Source organism: Blastomyces gilchristii (assembly GCF_000003855.2).
Source record: "Blastomyces gilchristii SLH14081 genomic scaffold supercont1.27, whole genome shotgun sequence".
Taxonomy (NCBI): Eukaryota; Fungi; Ascomycota; class Eurotiomycetes; order Onygenales; family Ajellomycetaceae; genus Blastomyces; species Blastomyces gilchristii.
In genome coordinates this window covers 407016-432998 of record NW_003101655.1, presented here as the reverse complement: position 1 = coordinate 432998, position 25983 = coordinate 407016, and the positions used below count along the sequence as shown (strand labels likewise).

The 25983-nt window shown below is 43.9% G+C and overlaps 6 protein-coding genes across 9 annotated transcripts; 2 read left to right on the top strand and 4 right to left on the bottom strand.

Annotated features, from left to right (window-relative positions):
- Positions 1 to 5623: 5623 nt before the first annotated feature.
- On the bottom strand, positions 5624 to 11218 carry BDBG_08744 (viral A-type inclusion protein repeat protein). Its single transcript, XM_031723712.1, has 4 exons — positions 11000 to 11218; positions 10473 to 10917; positions 7313 to 10406; positions 5624 to 7228 (listed from the first exon to the last, which is right to left on the bottom strand). The coding sequence occupies exons 1-4, from the start codon at positions 11006 to 11008 to the stop codon at positions 7186 to 7188; spliced, it is 3591 nt and encodes a 1196-aa protein (XP_031580978.1). The 5' UTR covers positions 11009 to 11218; the 3' UTR covers positions 5624 to 7185.
- A 3-nt stretch (positions 11219 to 11221) lies between these two features.
- On the bottom strand, positions 11222 to 14346 carry BDBG_08743 (uncharacterized protein). Its single transcript, XM_002620898.2, has 2 exons — positions 13608 to 14346; positions 11222 to 13436 (listed from the first exon to the last, which is right to left on the bottom strand). The coding sequence occupies exons 1-2, from the start codon at positions 13651 to 13653 to the stop codon at positions 11674 to 11676; spliced, it is 1809 nt and encodes a 602-aa protein (XP_002620944.1). The 5' UTR covers positions 13654 to 14346; the 3' UTR covers positions 11222 to 11673.
- A 736-nt stretch (positions 14347 to 15082) lies between these two features.
- Positions 15083 to 18097, bottom strand: BDBG_08742. Of its 2 annotated transcripts, XM_031723711.1 has the most exons (3): positions 17929 to 18097; positions 17598 to 17859; positions 15086 to 17526 (listed from the first exon to the last, which is right to left on the bottom strand). In XM_031723711.1, exons 2-3 carry the CDS (start codon positions 17641 to 17643, stop codon positions 16661 to 16663), a joined length of 912 nt encoding a protein of 303 aa, XP_031580977.1. In that variant the 5' UTR covers positions 17644 to 17859; positions 17929 to 18097; the 3' UTR covers positions 15086 to 16660. The 2 variants fall into 2 exon arrangements, with proteins under 2 accessions (XP_002620943.1, XP_031580977.1); XM_002620897.2 differs by having other exon boundaries at positions 15083 to 17526; positions 17598 to 18097.
- An 852-nt stretch (positions 18098 to 18949) lies between these two features.
- On the top strand, positions 18950 to 21205 carry BDBG_08741 (L-lactate dehydrogenase (cytochrome)). Its single transcript, XM_002620896.2, has 3 exons — positions 18950 to 19484; positions 19557 to 19870; positions 19953 to 21205. Exons 1-3 carry the CDS (start codon positions 19358 to 19360, stop codon positions 21051 to 21053), a joined length of 1542 nt encoding a protein of 513 aa, XP_002620942.1. The 5' UTR covers positions 18950 to 19357; the 3' UTR covers positions 21054 to 21205.
- Positions 21107 to 25786, bottom strand: BDBG_08740 (phosphoric ester hydrolase). The gene is made up of 3 exons (XM_031723710.1): positions 25392 to 25786; positions 25077 to 25287; positions 21107 to 24956 (listed from the first exon to the last, which is right to left on the bottom strand). Exon 3 carries the CDS (start codon positions 22526 to 22528, stop codon positions 21398 to 21400), a length of 1131 nt encoding a protein of 376 aa, XP_031580976.1. The 5' UTR covers positions 22529 to 24956; positions 25077 to 25287; positions 25392 to 25786; the 3' UTR covers positions 21107 to 21397.
- On the top strand, positions 21230 to 24430 carry BDBG_08739. Of its 3 annotated transcripts, XM_031723709.1 has the most exons (4): positions 21232 to 22630; positions 22701 to 23913; positions 23989 to 24049; positions 24142 to 24430. In XM_031723709.1, exon 2 carries the CDS (start codon positions 23273 to 23275, stop codon positions 23798 to 23800), a length of 528 nt encoding a protein of 175 aa, XP_031580975.1. In that variant the 5' UTR covers positions 21232 to 22630; positions 22701 to 23272; the 3' UTR covers positions 23801 to 23913; positions 23989 to 24049; positions 24142 to 24430. The 3 variants fall into 3 exon arrangements, with proteins under 3 accessions (XP_031580974.1, XP_031580975.1, XP_031580973.1); XM_031723708.1 differs by having other exon boundaries at positions 21230 to 23913; XM_031723707.1 differs by having other exon boundaries at positions 21232 to 23913; positions 23989 to 24057.
- Positions 25787 to 25983: the final 197 nt, after the last annotated feature.

The window sequence follows — 25983 nt, the reverse complement described above, 5'->3', positions numbered from 1 at the left end:
AAATGAATATTTTTCAGATATTAAAAGAGTTAAAACAGACTGCTGGAACAAATTTCTTAAAGAAGCATAAGAAAAAGAACTTTTTAAAGCTTTCAACTATACTAAAATAAGAAGTGTAGCAAAACTTCCAGCCTTAGAATATGAGTTTCAGAATGAATCATATACAGTAAATTCTTTTGAGAAAAAATGTCAAGCTTTCATGAGAATTCTCTTTCAAAACTTATCAGATTCAGATTCACAGAAAGAGAATATATCACTTTATAACTATATTGATGAAAATGACTGAGAATGGTCTGAACTTACACAAGATGAATTAGAGTCAGCTATCTTCTCAAGTTCAATTAAAACTGCTGCAGGGCCTGATTCAATCAATCACTTAATCATTCAAAATACATATTTCTACTTAAAGAATGAATATTTTGAGCTCTTTTTCAATCTCTTGAAAAATGAGTATCATTCTGAATGCTGGAGAGAAGCCACTGAAGTGATCCTTGTAAAACCTAATAGAAAAGCTTCAATTTCTAAGTCATATGAAGTAATATCTCTATTGAACTGTCTAGAAAAGGTTTTAGAAAAGATAATAGTTACTAGACTATCTTTTATAAGCTCTATTAATGATTCTCTTCTATTTAGTAAATAAATGAGAGATAGAAAACAATGCTCTGCAATTAACACTGTTCTCTCAGTTGTTTATAATATTTAAATAGCAAAGTATGAAGATCTGGTCTCAACTGCAGTTTTTATTGATATAAAAGATATATTTGATCATGTTTCAAAGTCAAAGTTAATTCAGACTTTGAAGATGTTAAAACTGTCATTTTCTCTAATAAAATGAGTTAACTGTTTTATATCTAAAAGAATTATACAACTATTCTTTGATGAAATGAAATAAGACAAGACTGAGATAAAAATAGAAGTACTGTAAGAATCTTTAATCTCACTCATTTTATTTGCAATATACACTGCATATCTATTTAAGAATAGAGACATGAAAATAGTGAGATCTTCAAGTTATATGAATGATATTGATCCAGTCTACAGTTCAAAAACAATCAAAGAGAATTTAGAAGTGATTAAAAAAGCAGCAAAGAAAATCTTTGTTAGAGTAGATATTAATCAAATTCAATTTAATATAAATAAAACTGAGTTAATTCATTTCTTTTCTAGATTCAATGAGAAAAAACTATGTCTAACTCTTTTAAATAAAGAGATTAAACTCAGTTTGAATGTCAAATGATTAGAAGTATGATTAAACTCTAAGTTAAATTTTAAATATTATATTCAATAAAGAACTATCAAGACAGAAAGACTATTGAATAGTATAATCAGACTATTAAATACAGAGAGAGATCTATTCTTCCAGACTATGAGATAGTTATATATAGTCTGTATTAGACTGGCCGCTGGGACCATGAATTTCATGTTTGATTCCATTTGGTCTGGTCCCATACATTTCTTGGCGTGAATCCCGCTGGGACTAGTCATTAAAAAAACATGCAAAGTGACTATATATAAGATCTTAAAATGGAACCATGACTTGAAAAAAATGAGAAAGTGATTCCATTTGGTTCCATTTAGTCCCATTCTTGGCATAAAGTTACTATTTTTAGACATTTTAAGGTTTTTTTTAGACTATTTTTAATTTTTTAAAAAGTAACACTTTTTGGTAACACTCAAATGAGATTTAAAGTCATTTAAAGCAATAAAAATAATTTAAATTGAGAAGTGAAAATCATGGTCTCATTTGGAAAATGTGACAAGAGTAGACAGTAAGTCTCACTGAGACAGTATGGGACTACTATCTAATGTTAAAACCGTGTAATGGGATCGGTCGAATTGATAATGAGACTATCAAAAAATCTGGTCCTGGTCTCAGACATGGTCACACGGTCAGTCTAGTCTGTATTATCTCAGTAGCTGATTATGAAGTTCAAGTTTGATGAAATAATCAAGGAAATTTCACTGAACTCTTTCAAAGTCTGTAAAACAGAGCTTTGAGAAGAATTCTGAGAGCATTCAAATCATCTTCTATTAAAGCAATGAAAATTGAAGCTTCAATTTCTTCTTCTACTATTAGATTTGAAAAGGCCTGTATGAACTATGCTCTGAGAGTTATAAAGATAAGCTGAAATTATATAATCAGAGAAAGAGTCTCTTCTTCATTTTTATTAATTAACTCAGGAAATAAACTGGATTGAAATAGATTTCTTAATTGAAATGAAAATAATTCTTCAAAGAAAATGCTCTCTCAACTATACAGACTATACTCACTGATTAAAAATCAATTTTCTTCATTAAATGTTGAAAAAGTTGATCATGAGAAGATATCTCTCTGAAGAGAAAAGCTTGAATCTCTCATAGACTTGCAAATAAATGAACTATCTAAAGAGAGAGAATATAAACAGTATTTGAAGAGAATCTCTACAATTAATATAAAAGACTCTATTCTGATTTACTCAGATGACTTAAAAAATGAGAATTTAAATAGATTAGACACAGGCATTGCTTATACTGAAGATAATATCAATTTTATCTCAGATTTCTGAAATTTAGGCTGTGAATCTGAAGTCTTTGATGCTGAACTATTTACAATAGTGAAAGCTTTTAAACTCATTGAAATAAAATCTTATAAAAGAGAAAATAGTTTGACAGAGATATGAATATTCTCTGATAGTCAAGCTGCTTTAAAAAGACTTAGAAATAGTCAGATTCATAATGATCAAATGAATCTTGAACTGATTTTCAACTCTGTTTTAAAAATTTAAAAGAGAAGAATATCAAAACTGATAATTCATCTGCACTGAGTTTCTGCTTATATAAATATTCATGATAATGAATTGACTGATTTAGCTGTAAAAAAGAGTTCAGAATTAAGCAGATCTATTCAAAAAATAGTGTTCTGATCTTTTATAAAGAGAAAGATAAAAGAATCTTGTTTAGACAAGTGAAATGAAAGCTGACAGAAACAAAAGAAGAGTATATATTATTCAAGATTTAAAATAAAACTCAAGTGAAAATCTTGTTCAATTAAATGTAAAAAGAAAATATTCTCATCTATAATTCAGCTGAAACTAGAATATGATTATTTCAAATCTTATATACAAAGATTTGATGATAGATTTGATTCAATAGAATACTTATTCTGCAATGTAAATGAAAATTCTGAGTATATTATAATACACTGTGCATTATACAATAGTCTCAGAGTCAGATTGAAAGAGAAGTATAATCTAAATTAATTAAATATGAGATTCTTATTCTCAACTGAGACAGAAATCAAATACTTAATAGACTTTCTATCAGAAACTCAAGCAGCTATAAGAAAATGACTAAATTCAGAAATATCTGAATATGAAGAGAAGGAAATTGATCAGATATAGTCTGTTAAAATAGCTATATACTATCTTTTAATAATTTGTTTTATTATAGTCTCTCTTTACTTTACTTTTTCTTTTCTATTCTTTTCTGTTCACTTATTTAATGTGTCTATCTTTAAGACTTTATTCTCTTTTTCTTTGTCATGATATTTTCAAATGGTTTCAAAGTATCAGAAGATGTTAAAATACTGTAATTTGTAAAGAGTTTTTATATTCTGAGCTGAAATTTTCTGATTTTACATATCTGAAATTGGCAAATGTATAATAGTTAACTCTATAGATATTAGAAAAACCCTGAGAACTTTTAATTCTCAGATAGATATCATAGTCTATGACTGCATACATCTATAATTGAAGAATAATAATAATAATAAAGTAATGCTTTTTGATAATACTCAGTCTCTGATATCATTAAAATAGAGTCTCTTCATGAGATTTGTTTTTATCAGAAGTTGAGAAATCTTATATTTCTCAACATCATCTTCACACATCTTATTCATGAAATCAATGAGAGAAATCATTGATTTCAGTATTCTGTTCTTGATATTATTCAAGTAGCAGCAGAGTTCACTCTGATCACACTTTTTAAGTGTATATTTTCTGATTATTTACATTTATACAGATATATACTGATTATTTATTAAATGATATTAAGACAATAACTTATCATGACTATGTTACTCTCACTGTGAGAAATATATAGTTAATGATAAACATTGTAAAGACTCTGAGAAGTGCGTGTTTTAGAGATGCTGCAGCTCTGTAATTCTGATTTTTTTTGTTTTTTTTTTTCTTTTTCTTTTTCTTTTTTTTTTCTTTTTTCTGTTGTGATTTTTTCTCATTTTTATTTTGTTTTTTGTTTTTATTTTTATTTTTTTTATTTTTTATTTTTTTCAGAATTAAAATAATATAAATTACAATTTATGTTCAGAAAAGTAATGATATTTGATAATACTCTCTATTGAATTTTCAATAAATGAGCACTATGTGTAGAATATTATGTAAGTGAGAAATGATTTCATAATCTCATTTAATACCATTCTTCAGAATAGAATCAGAATGAAAATATAACTAAGAATTTAAATATATTCTTTATCTGAGACTAAATTTTTATTTGAAAAGTGAATCTGAGATCTTTAATATTTAAAATAAAGTGATTTGAGATTAATGTAATGAATACAAATCATGATCAGAAGTAATGCTTTTAGATAACATAATAACTGTAAAGTTTGATTCTGGTCTCAGACACAGTCACACAGTCAGTTTAAATACTCATTCTATAATATAAATGAAAATTCTGAGTATATTATAATACACTGTACATTATACAATAGTCTCAGAGTTAGATTGAAAGAGAAGTATAATCTAAATTAATTAAATATGAGATTCTTATTCTCAACTAAGATAGAAATTAAATACTTAATAGACTTTCTATCAGAAACTCAAGTAGCTATAAGAAAATGACTGAATTCAGAAATATCTGAATATGAAGAGAAGAAAATTGATCAGATATAGTCTGTTAAAACAGCTATATACTATCTTTTAATAATATTATTTTATTATAGTCTCTCTTTACTTTACTTTTTCTTTTCTATTCTTTTCTATCTACTTATTTAATATCTATCTTTAAGACTTTGTTCTCTTTTTCTTTATCATGATATTTTCAAATGATTTCAAAGTATCAGAAGGTGTTAAAATACTGTAATTTATAAAGAGTTTTTGTATTCTGAGCTGAAATTTTCTTATTTTACATATCTGAAATTGATAAATGTATAATAGTTAACTCTATAGATATTACTAATTAGAAAAACTCTGAGAACTAAAAGTTCTCAGATAGATATTATAGTCTCTGACTGCATACATCTATAATTAAAGAATAATAATATTATTATTATTATAGAGTTCTGTTATTTCAATTACTAACTAAGCAGATACACTTAAAATATGTAAAGTAAATATAAAAGAATTCTTCTATCTGTAGTGAACACATTCAATGTTTACACAGGTGTTTTTAAACCAAAGTAAAAAAAATAAACAATAAAAATAATGTAATTCTTTGTAAAAATGTGCTATTCAGGCTATAACCTGTGGGATGGTTAATCTGTTGTATTTGTGTGGGAAGAGCTAGCTATTATATATATTACATATGAGATCACGTGTAGGCGGAGCGGTCGCTATGGCAACGCGACTAGGGCGGACGCTACATATAGTTTCACCCTAGGAGCATCCTTTCTCGGAGCAAATCAAAACACGGATAATTTCACTTGAAAGTCTTGTTGGCGGAAGATGACGAGTAACTTAATTTTTAAATCACTAACCACGGTTTACTACATTTCTATGGTTATATAGTAATTAATTTTACTTTTCTTGCGCAGAAACCCATAATGAATGCGATGATAATATTAGTTGTAATCGTTGCGTGCATAATTTTACAAATGTGATATTATCATTCTTCCGAATACAGAACCACGCAAACAGCGCAGTGTTTCCTCTAGTTTATAGATGGCCGGTCATGAGAGGCCAGTACATGCTAAATTGAGCAAGCTTGTTTGAAGTCTCTAAGACTGTATCCCAACCTTCAGCACAGGTCGAGGACCGTGGTTCGCGGCCTCCTAGATTTGGGTCGAGTCAACGCCAAATGGATTTCTCTTAGAAATGAGAAAAGCGCCTGACACTTACTACTAGCATCAAGCGTCCAGCTCCTAATAAATTAACCCAATTTTTTTTCTTTTTTGGTGGCTTGACGAGCTGGTACGGAGGGGATTTATCATGTATGCGTGCACAGGTTGTTTATCCTCACCTGTGCATGGAGGGCTTTCAACAGGTTTGTCTCGCGCATTAAAGAATACACTAATCCAGAGTTTTCAAAACAATCTTAAGGAGTCCCTACACTGATTCCGCTTTAAGAGAGAGTACTTCTTAGCTCTTGTGGATGTTGATGAGCTTAGAGCACTTGGCTTGAATCCACCTGGCAACTCTTGCACAGAGTGAAGTTGATTAACAAGAACGGGCTGTCACTAGATGTCACGGCACACAGGAAGTTTAAAGGCTCTTCTTAAACGGGTGCAAGGATTCGTTATATCAAATGTGTGTGTAATCATTCTTGATTTGTATCATATTTACTCCTAAAAGCTTCGCACGAGGGCCTCCTGTTTACCCTCCGGGATGACAATTATCGGCTATGAAAACATCCACGATGGCATACCGGCGGTGTTACGACTTACAAGTGAGACAGGGAATACAAGAAGCCGGGGACAACAAAAGTGAATTGAACGTAACGAAGTCCGGGGGCATGCCACGAGTCTACTTGTTCCCCGTCCAAATGATCGATAACCAAAGTGTCAATAATTGAGTCTAGCCTGCGGAGTTAAGAGGTCTGTTAAAGTAGCAGAGTGGACATAGAGCTTCGATTTCGCTAGAACGCATTGCAGTGTCGTCAGGTTGCGAAGATAACCTCCAGCTAAAATATGACATATGGGGAAGATACGGAATTGAGGTCATTGGTTGATTGGCGCTGCATCTTATATATATATGCGCCCAGGAATATCTCTTGTCTGGAAAACATGAGCATGCTTCCGGACACTTGCGCCAGTACTCTCTCCGCAGAAATGTACGTCACGAGCATGTTATATTACATTGCACTAGTCTCAATCATGTTTCAAGCACACTTAAGAGGTAAATGAGGAAAGGGCGTCAACGATCTTTGCTCTGCTCCACAGCTTTGGCCGCATAGAGCTGTCGCGTTTGGTATATGTCATTTTCAACGAAGTGATAGCATTTGCGCAGGTCAGGTAATGGGCTTGCGACATTATCTAGATGAGATGGCTGACATCCATTTCTGTTCATCACTCCTATATACAGCCGAAGATATAATCGTTAGTAACCGTCCTGCACAAATACATCAGAGAAGATATAGGGTAGTGAAAAAGACATACGTATCGAAATGCAGCAACATCCCCAATACTGGAATGAGCTGCTTCTGATAATTTTTATCCTTCTGCTCCAGAAACTGTAGCAATACATTCTTCAAATACACATAGTCAACTCCACCCACGCCGGGACCCTTGGGGGTCGGACTCCTATCCTGAGGATGCGGCGAAACGCCCTTGCCACCGCGGGGTTGCTGCATCCCAGAATCCAGCGACGGCCGCGGCGATCGACCAGAACTAGTATTATTCGAATCGAATGCACGCCGCTTGCTAGCTTGAAACGCTTTTACATCCTCTGTGAGCGCCTTGTTGGACTTACGTAGTTTTTCTAGGCGTTGGTTCGTTTCCTCGACGGAGCGGCGAAGTTCGGTCTTCTCCTTCTCCAATTCCCGTATCTGCCTCTCGCTCTCGTCGAGGACGTCACGTAGCTGCGTCATCGCCGCCTGCATGTCGGCAAGATCCTGTTTCGATCGCTCTGTTTCGGCTTCTAGTTCCTCCCGTCGCCGTTTCCAATCCCTCTGCTCATGTTCTAGTTCTTCTTTGTCCAGTTCCGCTCGCCGTAAAGTGCGCTCCATATCGCGTGCCTTCGTCTTCAGCTCTTCGACCTCTCTCGCTCGTTTGCGTCCGACAAGGCTAGCCTCATCTTCCGCCCGATCACGCTCTTCAATGGCGGCTTCTAGTCGATCTTTGAATTCGCGGACCTTGGCATCTGTCTTCATCTCGACGTCTGCTAGCAGCCGTCGCATTGTTTCGCCCTCTCGGGTGCGCTCTGAGAGCAGACGGTGAGCATCAGCAACTTCCTCCTCGAGGCTGTCACAGCGTTCGCGGGCTTCTTTAACCTGCATTGCCATCTCAGATGTTTGATCGCGCATGCTATTCATGAGGCTTTGCGCGCTGGCATGCTGCGCGGTTTTCAATTGGATTTCATCTCGTAAGCTTTCGATGTCTCTATTCAGCTGTTTCACGTGCTCCTCTACCTCTGCCAATCTCGTTTGTGATAATCTTAGCTCTTCCTGTGTGTTCGAGAGGCTTTTCGTTGTCTTCTCGTTCGTCTCTAGAGCCTCCTGCTTTTTACTTTCAGAGTAGCGTAGATCAGATTGCGCAACTTCCAACGCTTGCTCTGCCTTGACGCGGCTGGTCATTTCCTGCGTGACATTTTGATTCAGGGCTTTGATTTCTGCTTCTTGTTCCCCAATCCTACCTCTTAAACTCTTCATTTCAGATCGAACGTCTTCGTGTCGTCTCTCCAAGCGCTTCAGGTCATTGGTTTTGTTCTTCAGTTCCTCCTTTGACGTTTTAAGTTCGGCTGATTCAGCGCGGAGATTCCTCAATTCCGGCTGAACTTTCTGAAGTGTTTCTCTCAGGTCAGTTAAATCTTTAAACCGCGATGCAGCGAGTTGTTGAGCAGCGGAAAGGTCTGTTTGCAGTGCTGTGGCTTTTATCTTCAGCTCTTCAAATTCGGCGGCTAGGTCTTTGTGCGCGTCCTCAGCTTGACAAGAGCTTGATGCTGCGCTTGATCGTAGATCAATTAACTCCTTTTCTAGTTCCTGGATAGTCTTCTCAAGAGCCCTCTTCTCCGTCAGAAGTTCCTTGACCTTATCCTTTGCCTCGACACAGCTTTGTCCAATGTCACGTAGGTCATCACGTAAAGAATCAATCTCTTCCCGTAAATTGTCTTCACCCTTAAGCTTGGAATCTAATCGGCTTATGGCGGTTTCCTTCTCTACTAGTTGTGTTGTCAGCTGTGCTATTCTCTTCTCAAGTTCAGCAACAAGATTTGTAGTTTCGGGGGAAACGAATGATCCCGTAGTTGGAGTGACCGCAGATTCAGGGACTTCATCTGCTCCGCCCTTTCCACCCTTCTTCTTCTTCTTGCTCCTCTTTTTACCACTGCCTGCAGCAGGGGCATTTTGAGCAACAACACTAGCTTGATCATTGATCGTGACTAGACTCTTCCGGAGTTCGTCGAAATCGGCAGCTTGTCCGTCTGATATACGTTTCTTAGCAATCTGCCATGTTTGGTTATCCCTGAATCCGTTGTCGATGAAATCAATGATCCTTTGAGTATCTTTCGCCTTAGCGTCTTTAGAAGAAACCTCGGCCTTCAAAGATGATATAGTAAACTCGGCATCTTTCAGCTGCGCTTTCAAGGTTGCAACGAGGCTGTGTAGTATACTCAGCCGTTTTTCGCCAGAAGCATTTTGCTGTTCTGTCGCGGCTACGTTGGTATTGTGGTCATCTTTCTCGTCGCTTGCCTGGCTCAATTCCTTCGATTTTTCATCCAACTGGGTCTTCAAATTTTCCATTGCAGCACTTGATTTCTCCACATCCGCCTCAGCCACAGAAAGTTTAACCTTGAGATTAGAAATCTGCTCTTCCAACACTTTCCGCTGACTCTCCAGGTTCCACTCGAATCGATCCTTTGCCTCTCTCAGTGTAGTCAGTTCCCGGGTAGCCGATTCCAAACTCTGTGCCATGCCCTCCGTCGATTCACGCGCAACGGACAAATCCCCTTTAAGTGTTTTCACCTCCGATTTCAGCACCTCAACCTCCTGTTGTCTCTTTTCCAGTTCCGATTCTAAACGGGGTATCTCGTTATCAAAGGAGAAGAACTCTTCGTTCTCTTCCACGGGAGGAGGTGATGTGACAGCCTTCGCTCTTGGCGAAAATAACGATATTCCAGGAATAGATGCGATCGAAAGGGTTGGGGATTTCTGTGAACTTTCCAAGGAACTGCCTTCTGCGGACGCAGATGGCGTCTCGATCGTGGGCGCAGTCTTTCTGTTTACTCCTTCGCCGTGCGTAGAACCTTTTCCATCGGAAGAAAAGCTCCGCTTCCTCAAGTTAGCCACCTCTTCCTGAGCATCACGAGCTGATTTCTCAGCTTCAGTGAACTTTTTCTTATACTCATCCCTCTCAGTGGTGACCCTCTTTAGCTCCTCCAATACCATATCACCCTTCAGGTTGACCTGATTCAGGTACTCTGTCAAAGCGCGGGGGTCACTTATGGAGGTTAATGGAGTATTCTCGCGTAGGCATGCTTCGAACGGTTCGATAGACACTACGCGGGCCTGCGCAATTCGGTAGGCCTTCAATAATTCTATGAATAACAATAAACGTATGAGTTTAGTCCAAGCCAGAATAAACAGGAGCAATCTACACCGACCTTGATATCTCCCTTCTATCTTGTCGAGCCTCCGTAATCTCACCCTCACTGCAGTCGGAAGCTCCATCTGTGCAGGTTCCTCCGGTGTGGCGTCCTGGGATCGTGTGGAGTCTATTTCCCTTTCCTTCGTCCTCCCCTGACCCCCTTCCTGGTCTGCTGCAGTCCCAGCATTTCCGTCTCTCCCAGCTTCGGGCATTTGAATAGGAGTGCTGGTTCTGGTTGATGAATCATCGTCTCCTACAACGAAATCCACATCGAATTCAGCAGGATCCGGTGTTTTCGTGGAAACGCTGTTCTCTCGCTTTAGCCTTGTAGCGCGAGACGCTGCACGGGTATGCGATTGGCGTATGTGCGAGTTGGATCGGGAAATGGAACTGGACTCTTGCGCTGCTTTCTGGCGGGCTTGCTCCTCTGCTATGCGAGAATCTATGGCGCCCTTGATCCGCTATTTTGTCGAACGTGGTCAGAACCGAGCGCCTATCTGTCTGGGGTTTTCTGGGGGTTATGGATTGTCGTATGAGGCTTACCTGGAACATTGCCGCTGTAAACTGCGGGTTTATCAATCAGCGGACGGAGCGAGATGTGTTGTGCTTTATGCTCTATATAATATTCAATTATTAGAAACCTTAGAGACACGGATGAAGACCTGAATTCAGCTGTGTTACAACCTACGGCTGAGTAAGCCCAGTTGGATAGCGTTGGCTCGCGCTGTTCTTGGCAGCCACCGTTAGTCTTAAGCCTTTGCGGAGTCAGGGGCAGAATTTAATTATTTTTGCCAATTGACACGACATATCATGCTGAGTGGAGAAAGGGGAGAGGGGAAAAAAATTCATTCGTAGGCTCGATTTCGAGAAAGCTGTACAATACATGAAATAACGACAAAAAATAATCATCTATGGTAACATGAATTAAAAAACATAAATCACCAAAGTCCTCAGCATGACAGGTTGCCCAAGCCATCCAGAGGCGCAGACTTGTCCCACAAGCAGAACAAGAAATACGATGTGCTACATGGAGTGTTTAAGTGTGCAGTGGATGATGGAAAATATAAAAATATAAGGAAAAGCAGAGAAAGAAAAAGGAGAAGTTAGGGCACTTATAAACATGGCCTGTCAAAGAGAGGCCAGATGCTCCAACCGAGAGGATTCACCCCAAGCAGATAACCATCGTCAGACTGCGATAACCGGTATTCCCCAAAAAATCAACCCTGAACCTCTGCCAAAACAGGGGGAATGTTAATATCAAACTCCTCCTGGTCATGCGCCAGCCTCCCCATCAGGCATTTTGTCCGATTCAGCAACTCCTGTTCCGGCCTTGTCTTATGTCCCCGAATATTTGCTCCGTCGTGGGTGCGCAAGTGTTCCATGAACGTATCCACATTCCCAAATATAGGCGCCGGTCCCCGCTGCTCGGAACAGCAGTAGATGCATCCATAGCTACATGTTGACCCGTCAGTGGTCGGTGGCACTTTCTTGCAGTACGCGTGAGATTTAGCAAGGAATGCCCAGCGGTAGCGGATACCTGTTCCCTGATGCACTTGGACGCGCTGGTCAAATGAGCGGGATGGTTGGTCCAGGGGTGTTGTGCGCGAGAAACTGGGTGTGTGCATGCTTGTGGAAGGGGGGTTTTCGGAGGAGAGGTTCATGGGGCCTTCAAAGTTACACTCCTTACAGCGCCAGAAGAGGACTTGCGAGAACATCCCTGCCGGCCGTTGGGCGACGCGCATGGCCTTTCTTGTACCGGTTTGCATTTTCCAGGCACCTTTACAGAACCCCGCGTATTTGTTCTCTTCGCTGGGTAGGTACAGGGTCCCTGTGTCGTTTTCCGAGATGGACGCGCTTGCACCGGAAGACCCTGACATCGACGGCGGTCGTCGTCTCAACGTCGGCAAGAAGTTGGCTCTCGAGCTTGATATGGAAAGCGTGAGAGTCATATCTTCTGGTGTTGATGCTGAATGACGGTGTTTGAACCCCCAGATATTCGATAGCGCGGCGGATGGTAGCGTCGTGGGTTGGGTTTGCTGTATGATTCCGGGAGTATTGTTTGGGTCTTTGCTCTGCTGGGTTTGCTCAGAGCCGTATTGTGAATGTTGAAGCTCCTGCTCGAACCCTGGCGGCCTCGCGTCGGTAGGCAAACCTCGGGAACTCAGTGGCTGTGGAGCCCTTAAGCTCGGGCTATATAGAAGCTCACCACTAGTTTCCCTTATTGTCGGGATGGGGTATTGAGTCCCATTGTTTCTATTGTTGGAAACAGAGCCCCCGCTGTATCGATTCCGATTCCCTTGCAGCTGCTCGCTATCAGTGGTTGGTAGCTCGATGCTCCCTTTTGGCAAGTAGGGCAGTGAACGTCGGCAAGCCAAAATGCCGGTTCCCCTTTCCGTAGTGGTTGGGCTGATGACACCATCTGCGGCTGACGTATTCTCTGAGTCCACGGTCAGTGATAAGGAGAGTTCAGTCTGGCTCCTTGTATCTCCGGAGGATACGCTTTTGGCTACCGAAAGACATGAAGATTCCGGGTCGGACAAGTCACCATATGCAGGCATTTCCACAGTTCCAGGATCCGGGGGTGAAAGGATCGACGCTTTATATCCTGGAACGCTAGGGGCCAGGCGTTGACCCAGCTGACTCAAGCAGATTATCGAGTCGACACGACTGCTGTCCGAAGACGCCTGCAAACTGCTATAGTCTAGATCGAGATTGTCCATCAATGCCCGCTGTAGGCCGACCAGGAGCGTCGCCTGTAGGCTCGACAGAATAAATCTCATATCTTCCTGGGCAATTTCGTCCCCGTACACATACTTTTGGCCAATGCGCTTGACGTCCAAGTCATATTGGCCCTGTACTATGGGGGGTCCAAGGGCAAGCGAGATTTCCAGGCTTGCCAGGGCATCTTCAGGTAAAGGGCGGCTGTTGGTCCGCTTAATGCGCTCGACCAAATTTGTAGCATTCAGATAAGTAGTCACGACTTAGTTAAGCTTGTCAGCACCAAAATAGATGGGGTAAATCGATCTACCTCTAAGAGAAACTCAAACAGCGATTAAAGATCGGGTGTGCAGCCGGGGGCCTATGGCGTGAAGGGTGTATGTATGTATGTAGCACAAAGAAATAATGGGGAATGAAGATAAGCACTCCATACCTGCAGAAATGCAGTCCACTACCGGAGTGCGCTCGGGTCGCGACATTCTTTGTCGCACCGGCGCTTCTCCTGTGAGGTCGTGACGGCCTTCAAGTGGCCAAACTGCGTCACGGCGTGTTGAGTAAGAGGGTGAAGCGGGTGAAGCGGGTGAAGCGGGGTGTTTTCTCAAGAGCGCCGCTTGCAATATTCTTCTAGGAGAAGTATAGAGTCTTATGAAAATGTCTATCTCAATGCAGAGAGAAACGGAAAAGAGCAGTCATCAGGGCCAGGAGCAGACATGAAATCCTCAAGCGCTAGCACGAGGCTCAGCGAATTCGCTGCTTGTGGGCAGTGCAGTGCAGATGCTTGCGGGAGCGGATTAAAACGCACAAGAATGCAGGAAGAAATATCCAACTAAATTCAAGAACTCAGAAGCCGAAAACTCGTAGGTGATGGGCAACTAACTTAACTTTTGTGCTCTCTCTTGGATTTAAAACCAGGGGAGCGGGAAACAGGCGAGAGAGAAGACAAAGTTCCCCATTCTGCAAACTTATAAGTTACTTAAATCGTTAGTTAAGTTATGGATTGCCTAGTTAACTAGTTAACTAGTTGGTTTGGTGAGCTCATTGTCAACTGAGCCCAGTCCTTGGCTCGAATAACTACTCCGTACGGGCTGTGGTGTGAGAGCTTCAACAAAGACAGCGTTGTCATGTTGTTCAAAGTTGGTCGCTGAGGGGCGAGTCCGTGAAGAGTGTTCAAGGTTCATGTCGCTCACTGGAATAAATATTTAAGGAGACCTTGGTGCGCAATCGATTCTCATTGGCATTGCACAAAGAGTGCTGTTCAAACATTCAACGATATTTCCATATGCTGATACCCCCACGATGCACTAATTAGAGTAATAAAATTCTTGATTTGCAGAGTACAGCTTATTCCTTGAACTCTTTGAGACTGACAGTCGATTCAGTCGATTCCCAACACATTTGATATTGCAAGAATCCGTTGTTCCATCTTCCACGGGCCCTGTATAGCAAGGCAGCTAGCTAGCTAGCTAGCTCTATGTAGAGAGGAGTTTGGAGGCGGCTGCTTGCTCTCTGCCACAATTCATGGCCTTAAATATCATGGCTCAAATTGAAACAAAGAATCGAGCTGTGCAACCCACTCTCACTTTAACTTCAAAATGAAACCGATGTTGGAGTAACAGAAATAATCTATTGTCCAGTTCCGTAGTATGAAAAAGCCAGTAACTATGTAGAAAGTAAAACGTAATTCCTTCTCGTTTTGACATGTTGGTGTATTTAGATGGAATAGTTCGGCCCCTTAACTACCAGTATATACAAAATATGAAAAATAGATTACTTCTACTTAGAATGGAATGATATCATATATTCAAGATAGTTTGAAGAAGGGGGATGAGTCTATTATATACTATATCTAAACCACCAGAAATCAATATCTAACCCATTTGATATAAAGGAACATTAATATACTCAGAACTCTGCAATTTAATGAATCTCTCTGATTATCAATAGAAAAGAAAATACGGCATTACTGATATGTAGATGGATGTAACTATCAAATTAATCGAAGATTTTCAGCACTATCTATTCTACTACAGACTATCAGAATAAACAATAAACATAAGACCAACCCACAGCTCATGTAGTTTTATATGCAGCGGCCCGACCCCATTTACAGAACAGAATGTTTGAATCAAACTTTCAATTTTGATATTGCCTCAACATGACTATTTCTACGGTTTTCCACAGTTTGTTGTGTCACTCAAGAACCGGACAACACCCACGGGCACTGTTCGTTGGATCCTCAACCCTCCCCTCAATGATCTGCAGTTGGGAGCAGTGAGATCTAATGCAGGATTCTGTATGCCGCGCGTTTATGCAAGTTGTCAATATGATCGGATCAGATCGTGTCCTCATCCATATCGGCATCGACGGCTGAAGAACTGGATATCAGCGAATATTGATACTTATACTCCCTTGTGGCGTGTGGTGGGGATGGGTTCAGGCGGGTGATCGATATATGGACGAAAGGGATAATAGGCCGATTGATGCACCTAAGGAACGTATGTGTACGTACGTTACCAACGACAGTGGTTTTGTACACATGTACAGTACATGCATGCATACGTCCTGGCTTAAATGTGGGATGAGGTTGCTATGTGTTGTTGATCGATCTACGTCCACCCAAGGTTTCTTCCAACAGCTTGGTAGAGCTGTGGTGTTCCAATGGGGACAATTGTAAGCATCTAATTAAATCCAAAGGAAAAGATTTGAATCGAAATATACGATCAAAGATAAATATCAAGCAGCATATGATAATACACTTAGAATTGGTATATCAGCGGCCTGGGGTCGCAAATATATAGAGGATGACGAATGAGACAGGGAGAGAGACGACCTGGACGCCCCTCCCATGACCCATGATCCATGACCGAATCCCTAGCCAGCCCGACAAAACACATCCATTAGTTAAAGCCCGTATTAACAAATACGCTCTCAAGGAGATCGTAGTGATTCATACAACACGCACACCTTTCATCCACCCCATGAACAAAGGCTAAGCAACACCGGCCAACAACGCCCGCAAGCACAGAAATTTAGGATAAATATATAAAACATGAGCGAAAAACAGGAAGCAAAAACAGATTTATAGAAACACATCCTTTGAATGGAACACGATGGAAACTGATTGAAACACGGCGAAGAGGGAAAGAAAACAATGCTGATGCAAATCCGGAAAACTCCGTGTGTAAATGCACGGTTGAGTTTTTGGAAGGCGAGTGGGAATCCTCCAATTTTCCCGTTTTAACGGGCCTGCGTTAGAACGATATGGAGAGAGGGGGCGGAAGGGAAGAAGGGGGGGGAGGAGGAGGAGGACGTAATTCTATACATTAATGCACCGATAAGTGGGCAAAGAAAGTGACAGAGACACGGAAGAAGGAATAGAATACAGCGGTCGGTTAACGGATTGGAAGAGGGACTCGTGAGCATAATGGCAAGAGGAATATGGTATCAAAGGAAAAAAAAGAAAATATAACCGTTAAGGAAAATTCATCAGCAGCACCTCCCCTGCCGGCTCTGAGTCGATCCAATCGGTACATCGATAGGTTCCTCACCCAGCACGAGACCGGGCGGGAACCCAAGCCAGCTTCGTCGTTTATCTGCCGTCCCACCGCGCACACTATTGTTGCCATCAGACACAGCTCCTTCCATGTGTGCGGGCATTCTCTCCGCGCCACCTGATCCACCCCGATGTGCTGAGTCGGCGTCTAGTGATTTGTTCCGCTGCTCCACGAGCTTGCGGGTGATGACACGGAAGACCTCCTCGATACCCTCGCCATCCTTGGCGCTGATCTCATGGCAGCAGTCCCAGCCGATATCCTGGCCCCAGAAGCCGCTGCTTCGCTTGCTTTCCGCGCCGGGATTGTAGTTTGGGTTTGAGGTGCCAAAGGTGGAGCTGCTGATCATGCCTAGGCCGGAGCTGGGCGGCGGGGTGGATGCTTGGGATGGGTAGAGCTGTTCCGCGACGTAGGCAATGGTGCGTTCGAACGGAACTTTGCGTAGATTGGGGTCATCTGCTACAATATCTGATTTCGTGCCCACAACGTGGATGACGATGGGAGAGTCTTCGCCAAGGTTCTGTTTCAACTCGACGAGCCAACCGGCCATTTCCTGGAAGCTACTTTCGTCTGTGATGTCGTAGCAGAGCAGGCCAGCGTTGGCACCGCGGTAATAGAGACGGGAAATACTTCGGAAACGTTCCTGCCCGGCTGTGTCCCATATTTGCAAGCGGACGACGGTGTCTGAGGTGGTGTCGAGGACGCGTTTAGTGACGAAGGAGGCGCCGACGGTGGAAGTGGTTGTAGCAGGGTTGAAGGAATTTTTCACGTAGCGTTGGACGAGAGATGTTTTCCCAACACCTAGGCCGGAGTTAGTACAAGGGAGGATGGATGGGGAATGAGAATGGAGAGCTGAATATGAAAGAGCGTACCTTGGGCACCCAGGACGACGATCTTCGCCTCGAGACTGGAGCTCATAGTGAGGGCGGAGTGCAAGAGAACAGGTGCATCATATAGCAGGGTATACCGGGAGGGAGGTATGGGAAGCTATGAAGCTATTTTTTTTATTTTTTTTCTTTTGTTTTTCTTTTGGTTGTACGAGGGTTTACTTGGGAGCAAAGACAAAGAAAGCAAGCAGCTGCGCGCGTCAAGATGAGGGAAGAGAATGACGAGTCACCAGCAAAGAAGAGAAAGCTGTGTATAATTTGGTGAGTAACGTCTACTTTTGGATAAGAGAAGAGAGAGAGAGAGAGAGAGAGAGACAGCCAGGCAGGCAGAGGGGTTGAGAGCTAAAAGAGAGCGACAAGCAACCCGGCTGAGGCCAGCGAGCGTGACTGTTCTGCGTACAGGACAGCGACTTGGTCACCAGAGAGAGGATAGCCTGCACGTGAGGAGGGAGGAGAGAGCCCTGGAGGGAGAGAGGGAGAGAGGGTTGGTTGGGTTGGTTGGGTTAAGTTAGTGACAGAAAGAGACAAGAGGAGACAAGAAGAGACAGAAGAGACAGAAGGGCTACGGAGCGAATCAGCCAGCATTGACCCGGGTAACTATAGTCCATCCGGGCATCCCTAAGCACATATCATAGGGGCTGTCTGCGTGTCTGTATATCCAGATGCCCTGTGGATGTCACTGTTCGTCCGTTCGAGCTGGATGGTTGGATAAACAGTTAACTAGGTTAACTTAATTAACTAGTTTAACTAGTTAACTAAAGTTAGTGATAGAGTGATTGATGAGAAGGTTGATTGACTACGACCCAGCCCAAACAAGAAACAAGGGCAAGGGCTGGGTGGGTCATATGATCCCTGGCCAATGACGTCGTCGTTAACTACTAGTTAACTTAACTAATCAGCGGCTGCCGAGGCCCCAAACATCAGAAGAAGAGACGATGAAAGAGATGCCATGTCGTCTACAACATGTCTACATCGAGAAGTCCCAGAGATAGAGACGCGGAAAAGACGTAGATAATCCTCGTTATGCACATCTGTGAATTATTCACGCTGTCAACTCGATTAGAATCATTATTATCGAATCGGCCGAGAAACAGCCATGGAGCTTCCAAGGTTTTTTGCCTCAGTGGAGACGATTCTAGATATCGGAAATGGGAAGATGAGGATGGAGAGGGGATGCGAAAGGAAAGGAACCAATAATAATAATAATAATAATAATAATAATAATAATAATAATAATAATAATAATAATAATAATAATAATAATAATAATAACAATAATAATAACAATAATAATAATCAATGCAGCACAGATGAGACAGACTATTATATCAACATGAGAAGAGTAACTTACTACTATCATAAGTAATAATCATAATAAGTACACAAGAAGACGTAGAAATACTTTGTTACGTGGCTACAATCACTCTATATACAGAGTACATGTATGTACATACATACATCGATGATATCGTCATGATCCGATCCAATCCACGCTCTCCGCATCTCCGAAACCAGAAGAAACTTCTCCAGAACTTCTCCCCCGTCCGCATTTCTTTCCGCCGCCACTTAAATAATAATAACAACAATATCTCGCACGAGAACAACGAGCTGGCTCAACAATCATCTTTCGGCATTTTAATTTAACCCTCCTCCGTCTCCCAGCCTGAATCGCTGACCTCTTGAACTGAACTACCGGCCCCTTTCTAGAGCTCCCATTTGCGCCGCCCTCTATAGCTTCCGCTGCAATGCCCTCGGACGAAAAACACGGGGGAAATCTCCTTACAGGCCCAGAGATACAAAAACACAACTCCAAGGACTCATGTTGGGTCATAGTTCACGGGAAAGCATACGATGTCACCGAATTTCTACCTGGTACAAAGCAAATCCCCCCTGCGGCTAAACCAGCTGCCACCTGCACATGGATTTTTACTAATACCAATATAGAGCACCCTGGCGGTCAAAGCACTATTCTGAAGTATGCCGGGAAAGATGCCACGGAGGAATTCGAGCCCATCCACCCCCCGGACACCCTCGACAAGTACCTCGACCCTTCAAAACACCTAGGTCCAGTGGCAATGGACACTGTCATGCGCGAGGACAAAGGTGTCGATCCCGAGGAAGAAGAGCGCCAATTACGAATCAAGCATATGCCTTCGCTAGAACAATGTTATAACCTGCTGGACTTTGAAGCCGTCGCCCGTCGTGTTATGAAGAAGACAGCCTGGGCTTATTACTCCAGTGGCGCTGATGATGAAATAGTTCGTCTCCTCCTTCAACATACCAGTCAGTATTAACTATATATATATATATATATATATAGCTAACGCAAGGCCATCATAGACCCTCCGCGAAAACCACTCCGCCTTTCACAAAGTCTGGTTCCGTCCGCGCATCCTCGTCGATGTCGAAAATGTGGACATCTCCACCACAATGCTAGGCTCTCCCGTCTCCGTCCCCTTCTACGTCTCGGCCACCGCCTTGGGCAAACTCGGCCATCCAGAAGGTGAGGTCTGCCTCACCCGCGCTTCAAACACCCACAACGTCATTCAAATGATCCCCACCCTGGCCTCCTGCTCCTTCGACGAGATCGTCGACGCTCGCGGCCCCGACCAGGTCCAATGGCTACAACTATACGTCAACAAAGACCGCAACATTACCAAACGTATCGTCCAACACGCCCAGCAACGGGGCTGCAAAGCGCTCTTCGTCACCGTTGACGCGCCCCAGCTCGGCCGCCGGGAGAAGGACATGCGCTCCAAGTTCTCCGACCGCGGGTCCGCGGTGCAGGCCGCAGATGGGGAATCGACATCCTCCATCGACCGCTCGCAGGGTGCTGCCCGCGCAATCTCCTCCTTCATCGACCCGTCGCTCAGCTGGAAGGATATCCCGTGGTTCCAGTCCATCACAGACATGCCCATCGTGCTCAAGGGCGTCCAGCGGGTCGACGACGTGCTGCGCGCGGTGGAGATGGGGATCCCCGCCGTTGTGCTATCGAATCATGGTGGGCGGCAGTTGGATTTTGCGCCGTCGGCCATCGAGCTGCTGGCAGAGGTTATGCCGGAGCTGCGCAAGCGCGGGTGGCAGGATCGCATCGAGGTGTATATTGACGGCGGTGTGCGGCGGGCGACGGATATCCTTAAAGCGCTCTGTCTAGGCGCGAAGGGGGTCGGCATTGGACGGCCGTTCCTGTATGCTATGGGTGCGTATGGCGTGCCGGGCGTCGAGCGGGCTATGCAGTTGCTGAAGGATGAGATGGTTATGAATATGCGCTTGATCGGGTGCTCGAGTATTGATCAGTTGTGTCCAGATTTGGTGGATACGAGGGGCCTGGCGGTGAGGACTGTGCCGAATCCGGTGGATTCGCTGGGGATGGGGGTTTATGATCCGCTCTCGTTGCCGGTGGATAGATCGCCAGCACCGGCGGGGAAGTCGAAGCTGTGATTTCTTTTTTCTTCCCTGGCTTCTAAATAAATTCGGTCTGGGATATCATGATGCTGGGGTTAGATTTTTAGTTTTATATCTTCGCTGCATATACATTTTTCATTCGCGTGTTGTATGTACTGTACATATCTGCACATACTCTTTTTTTTTTTTTTTTTTTTTTTTTTTTTTTTGGGGGAGCACATCTTGTGCCTATAGAATTATATTCATTCATAGAGTATTTTTGATTTTTGTTCTTCGCATATATACATATATATGTAGTTTGTTCGGAGCTCTTCAAGCTCAGATGTTTCCCCGCAGCGCCCCAATTCCTCCAAAATAACATATATAATAATATGACCCCCCTATATCTCAACCACAGTCGCCCCCCGCAAGACCTTCCCACTTCCATCCAAACAAGCCGCATTAACCATCCATCCCTCCCTCCCCAAACCCATACTATCCCACAACCTTCCCACAACCACAGCTTTAACACCCTCCCAAACAACCCTCCCCGCCATACCCCACACCCCATCTACCCCACACAGATCCCTCCACCACCCGCCGCCCGCCACAAAGCTCCAAATTCCGCTTCCACGATCCCACAACGCCCCGTTCTCCGCCCGCGCCCTGCACAACGCCTCCCACGCGTCCTGCGCACGGTCATAATACGCCCTCTCCACGCCGCGGCCGACGTGGACGTGTCCAAAGACATGTAGGAGCGGGCGGATGCGCCAGGCTGCGCGAAGGAGATGGGGGCAGCCGGCAGAGTAAGGGAAATTGTCGAGGTGGTGGGCCGGGGGCGTGTGGGTGACTAGGATGTCGGTGTCCGGGGGGATGGGGATTGGATATGGATATGTCGTGCCGTGGCCGTCCCCGGGTGTCGTCGTCGTCGTCGTCGTGGGAGGGTATTGGAAGGCGTGTATTGAATCCGGTGAAGGGTCCAGCTGTGGGATTTGCGGGGCACCGTGTATTGTCAGCGTTCGCGATGAGGGGCTAATGGTTGTGGATTTGCCAGCTGTGTCGTGGGCGGTGGAAGTGGGTGTAGGAAAAGGAAAAGTCAGCGTCACGCTGCTGTTTTGTAGATAATGTATTGAGCCCCAATCTATGCCTTGTCCATCCCCGTCCTCCGCATTACAAGCCACAATAATCCCCCGAACCCCCTCATCCAACCACCCGTCATGATTCCCCGCCACAACCACCTTCTCCGTATGCGGCAGCGTCTTCAACCAATCCACCGCCGCCTGAATATCCGCGCGCGCCCCGCTATTCGTCAGATCCCCCGCATGGATCAGCAGGTCCCCGTCCGGCACGCCCAGTAGGTGGTGATCGTGGGTATCGGAGATACAGACGACGCGGATAGGGCGTTGGGAGGGCGTTCGGGTGCGCGGGGCTGGGCGGAGGTTGAGGAGGAGGGTGTGCAGTGGACGGAGGAGGAAGAGGATCGGGGAGGAGAGGAGGCGGGTTAAGAGGGGCGGGGGGTCGAAGGGGCTCATTACTGGGGATATGTAGGGGTTGAGAATGTTTTGGTTGAATTTAGAATACGGCTATGGCGTTGGAAATGGCATGATTGGAGTGGTTTGTTCGGATAGAGGGTTGTGAGTGCTGCCCTCGCAGTTTGTGTTTTGCTAGTTGGTTGTTCATTCATGTTGGTGACGGTGAATGCAGCGCGCTGGGGTTGAATATTATTCAGGGGAACCAATAACGCAACAACAGCCCAAAAGCTGGCTTCTACTCGCACATTTACGAGGCTCTCGATCTCCAAAATGAAGCCCAGAGCCATATTATGCTTAATAATGGCCTTGAGGCAAACTCGGCAATATGGTATTGTTCGCTCTATACACACGAGTGTCTACTAGCGGCCAGATAAGCTACTTGGATCTATATAAGCCCATTGCAAAAACGCGGCCTTCGAGAAATGTCATGCGAGATTATGCTCTTTTGCATTTCTACTCCCTATTTCTAGCTCCGTTCCTACTCATTCACTTTGCCATCCCCAGCCGGTACCAATCGGTCCGGTGTTATTGGGATCAGAGCAGGTATATAACCCATCAGTTCCAGCTCCAGCTCACACAAACTACGAAAACCCCAGTTGCAAGCAATAAACCAAAAACTACAACGCACGACAACTACCAAGTCACAACAAACCACCATCCATGATGGATAGCTTCGAGGCATAGTTCCGGAAGGTAGAAATAGGCGATGTGGACTATACCACTATACCTGAAAAAAAGCTGAAAATGCCGGTGTACAAGGACTATCCACCAATCGTCGCAGAGAAACTCCGGGGTCTGGCTCAAGCTGTCAACGAGGGCAAAAGCATCGCAGTTGCAACTGGGTTTGAAGGAGCGCGGTACCAGGAGAGAGATCCGGTGAAGTTAGCATCGTTCACCCCTCAGGAAAAAGAACAATATAGTGCATGGTGTACCGGGAGTGTGAGCCTCCCAGAATTTGACTGGACAGCCAACATCGACGATTCCCAAATGCCTCCAAGTGTTGCTAGGAAAATGGAAGAGCATGTCAACGCGATGAACATTATGTGGCATACGAATAAAGCCAAAACAAGCCACGCTCACTGGCTCTTGAACAACTGGAGTTACATGCTGCCCCTTGTGACTGCACTCGCCCGGATGGAAAAGGCCAAGAAAGACCTTGTTGACGGTTCGGAATATGCTACAGCCGACGAAATGGCAGAAATCCAAACAATAGAGAAAGCATTCTCAGAAACCCATCAGGCTTTACGCCGCGAGAAGAAGTCGCTTCTCTGAAAAATGGTAACCCGCGATATTGCATATTCACAGGTGACGTTGGCCAACCGCACACTCGATATCAGGAAGAAAATTGCAGAGCGCATCCCTATGGGTATCACCCCACCCCAGCGGTGCGTTAAGTTTACCAAGTCAAAGCCTTGTTTCCACCCCAGAAGAAGTAGAGTGGGAGGCTGACATTCCTCAAGGGATATCGCTCTCCTCCAACAAGAACCCGATTTTTCCGCCTTAGCGGAGATAGTATCTTAGGTATGAAGGTTATTATCTACCTGTTCTTTCACGGTTCCTCCTCATTCTCAAGAGCTAGGTTGGCTTATAAATGAACATGTTGTTTCAAATAGCTCATTTCGCATGCATGTCTCTGATCGGGCGCGCGGGTTGTGCGACATGGAACACGGAACATGGGATCTTGTATCGAAATTGTGCTTCTGGGACAAGCGGGGATTCAGGGGAGCTGACGGTTAGGGGACTTCTGCATTGGTTCGTTTCAACGGAGACGTTGTCTTGAGATAGGGTGACTCTGCGGTGGTGACTTGTTATCACGGGTAGGGTAGTTTAGCTACAGGAGACTGGACAATCAGAAATACAACAACAAGGCTATGGCTTCGCTTGCCATATCCACACATGGTGTGGTGTGGTGTCAGGTGATTCCCGCCAAGCCATTTCTCCGTATACGCTGTACATACATACAAGGGATATTTACACACTCACTCAGGCAACCGAGTCAACGTTTAACTAGGGGCTGCCACGGGCGGCCACAGCAACAGAAGGAATTAGATTGCGGGCATCCCGCCAATTCTCCTTGCGGGGATGCGTTATTTATTTGGCACCCCTCTCAACACCCCCAAGTGTTCCTAGGTTGATAGGGAAGAGGTACTCCGTATAGAGGTTGTTCTTGGGGCAGCGATAAACCTGATGAACCTGATATATCTGAGGAACCTGGCCAGATGCCCCCCGCAAGTTAGGTGAATACCGCAAGGCTCATATCTCTCAGATGTTCCGTTAGTTCAATGCGGCCGTTCCATAACTCTCCATGCTAGCTACGGCCGTGGAAGGGGGAATGAACTTCTTGCTGGAAAAGCTCTAAGCTCCGGATTTTTACATCTGGCAATAAGAATGCCTGATATAAACCGTCAATCTTCCAGTGGGTGGGTGTCTTGAGACCGAGTTAGTATCTCTTTTGTCCGGTGCTACGAGATTTGCGTATGGCAGTTGAAGAGGCTGCTACCATAGCAGAATTCAAAGGGATAGAGAATGAAAGCAACGGCATTACTACCGTTTCAAAAAGCTCCGTCCTTGAAGCTTCATTCTCTGTGTCTTTTTTTGTTTTTTCCTTCTCTTATGCGGTATATGTATTCACATTTATAGTCGCGGTCCTCTGGCTACTCTCGTTCCATCTCCAGCTCTTGTTCTCGGATATATAATATGAGCACCAAACCCTTTTATGTGAAAGCAGTAGAAGGTTGTTACTGCTGACCAGTCCAGTCCTATTATGTTTTGGTCAGCGACGAAGAGCACAGGAAGGACATGGAGGGGTTGCAGCCGAATGCCCCTAACAAAGCAAAGCGGGTTTTGGCTGGGAGGAAGACACCTGGTTCAATAGGATAGCCAGTCTAGCTGGACAATCCGCCCTGCAGAGAGCCTGACACCCGAGCAGCGGCCAATCGCTTTGGCTGTCGAGGGCATCGTGGAGAATAGCCTGCTGCACTTTATTCCAGAGCGTGTGGTGTCTGTGGTTGCATCACGAAACGTAGTATGTACATGTATGTACCTTGGAGGTAACAAAAGAAATATATAAACTGCTAATCACCGTTATATATGTTTTAAATCGCAATATCCACATGATGGTCATTCTAAGCTCCTCTTATATAACTGATGGATGTTAATGTTTTAAACCTTGTCCCTCGGATGCTTGGAACAAGGTACCAGGTACCCCCCGCTCCCCGCACCGCTCTGTGCACAGCTGAGGTACAGAGTACTCTGCCCACTGTCCTTGGCTACATCATTGCTTCAACCCTGGTTGTTTGTCATGATTTTTTATTTTTATTTTATTTTTCTCTTTTTTTTCTCGTTTCTTTTTTTACTTTAACTACACGCCCAAGAAAGAATCCAATGCCTCAACCCTCACTCAAAATTCCTTTCCACTCTCCTGGTTTTTATGCCTCACTCATATTGAAGTGATT

Coding starts and splice junctions, on each gene's coding strand:
- BDBG_08744 (XM_031723712.1), bottom strand. Junction 10,407..10,472: donor GATAGAAGGGAGATATCAAG/GTCGGTGTAGAT, acceptor TGTTATTCATAG/AATTATTGAAGGCCTACCGA. Junction 7,229..7,312: donor ATGTTGCTGCATTTCGATAC/GTATGTCTTTTT, acceptor GGCTGTATATAG/GAGTGATGAACAGAAATGGA.
- BDBG_08743 (XM_002620898.2), bottom strand. CDS start 13,653: ATGTCGCGACCCGAGCGCACTCCGGTAGTGGACTGCATTTCTGCAG. Junction 13,437..13,607: donor AGTGGACTGCATTTCTGCAG/GTATGGAGTGCT, acceptor AGCTTAACTAAG/TCGTGACTACTTATCTGAAT.
- BDBG_08742 (XM_002620897.2), bottom strand. CDS start 17,643: ATGAGCTCCAGTCTCGAGGCGAAGATCGTCGTCCTGGGTGCCCAAG. Junction 17,527..17,597: donor CGTCGTCCTGGGTGCCCAAG/GTACGCTCTTTC, acceptor ACTCCGGCCTAG/GTGTTGGGAAAACATCTCTC.
- BDBG_08741 (XM_002620896.2), top strand. CDS start 19,358: ATGCCCTCGGACGAAAAACACGGGGGAAATCTCCTTACAGGCCCAGAG. Junction 19,485..19,556: donor TGTCACCGAATTTCTACCTG/GTACAAAGCAAA, acceptor ATACCAATATAG/AGCACCCTGGCGGTCAAAGC. Junction 19,871..19,952: donor GTGGCGCTGATGATGAAATA/GTTCGTCTCCTC, acceptor AGGCCATCATAG/ACCCTCCGCGAAAACCACTC.
- BDBG_08740 (XM_031723710.1), bottom strand. CDS start 22,528: ATGAGCCCCTTCGACCCCCCGCCCCTCTTAACCCGCCTCCTCTCCTCC.
- BDBG_08739 (XM_031723708.1), top strand. CDS start 23,273: ATGCCGGTGTACAAGGACTATCCACCAATCGTCGCAGAGAAACTCCGG.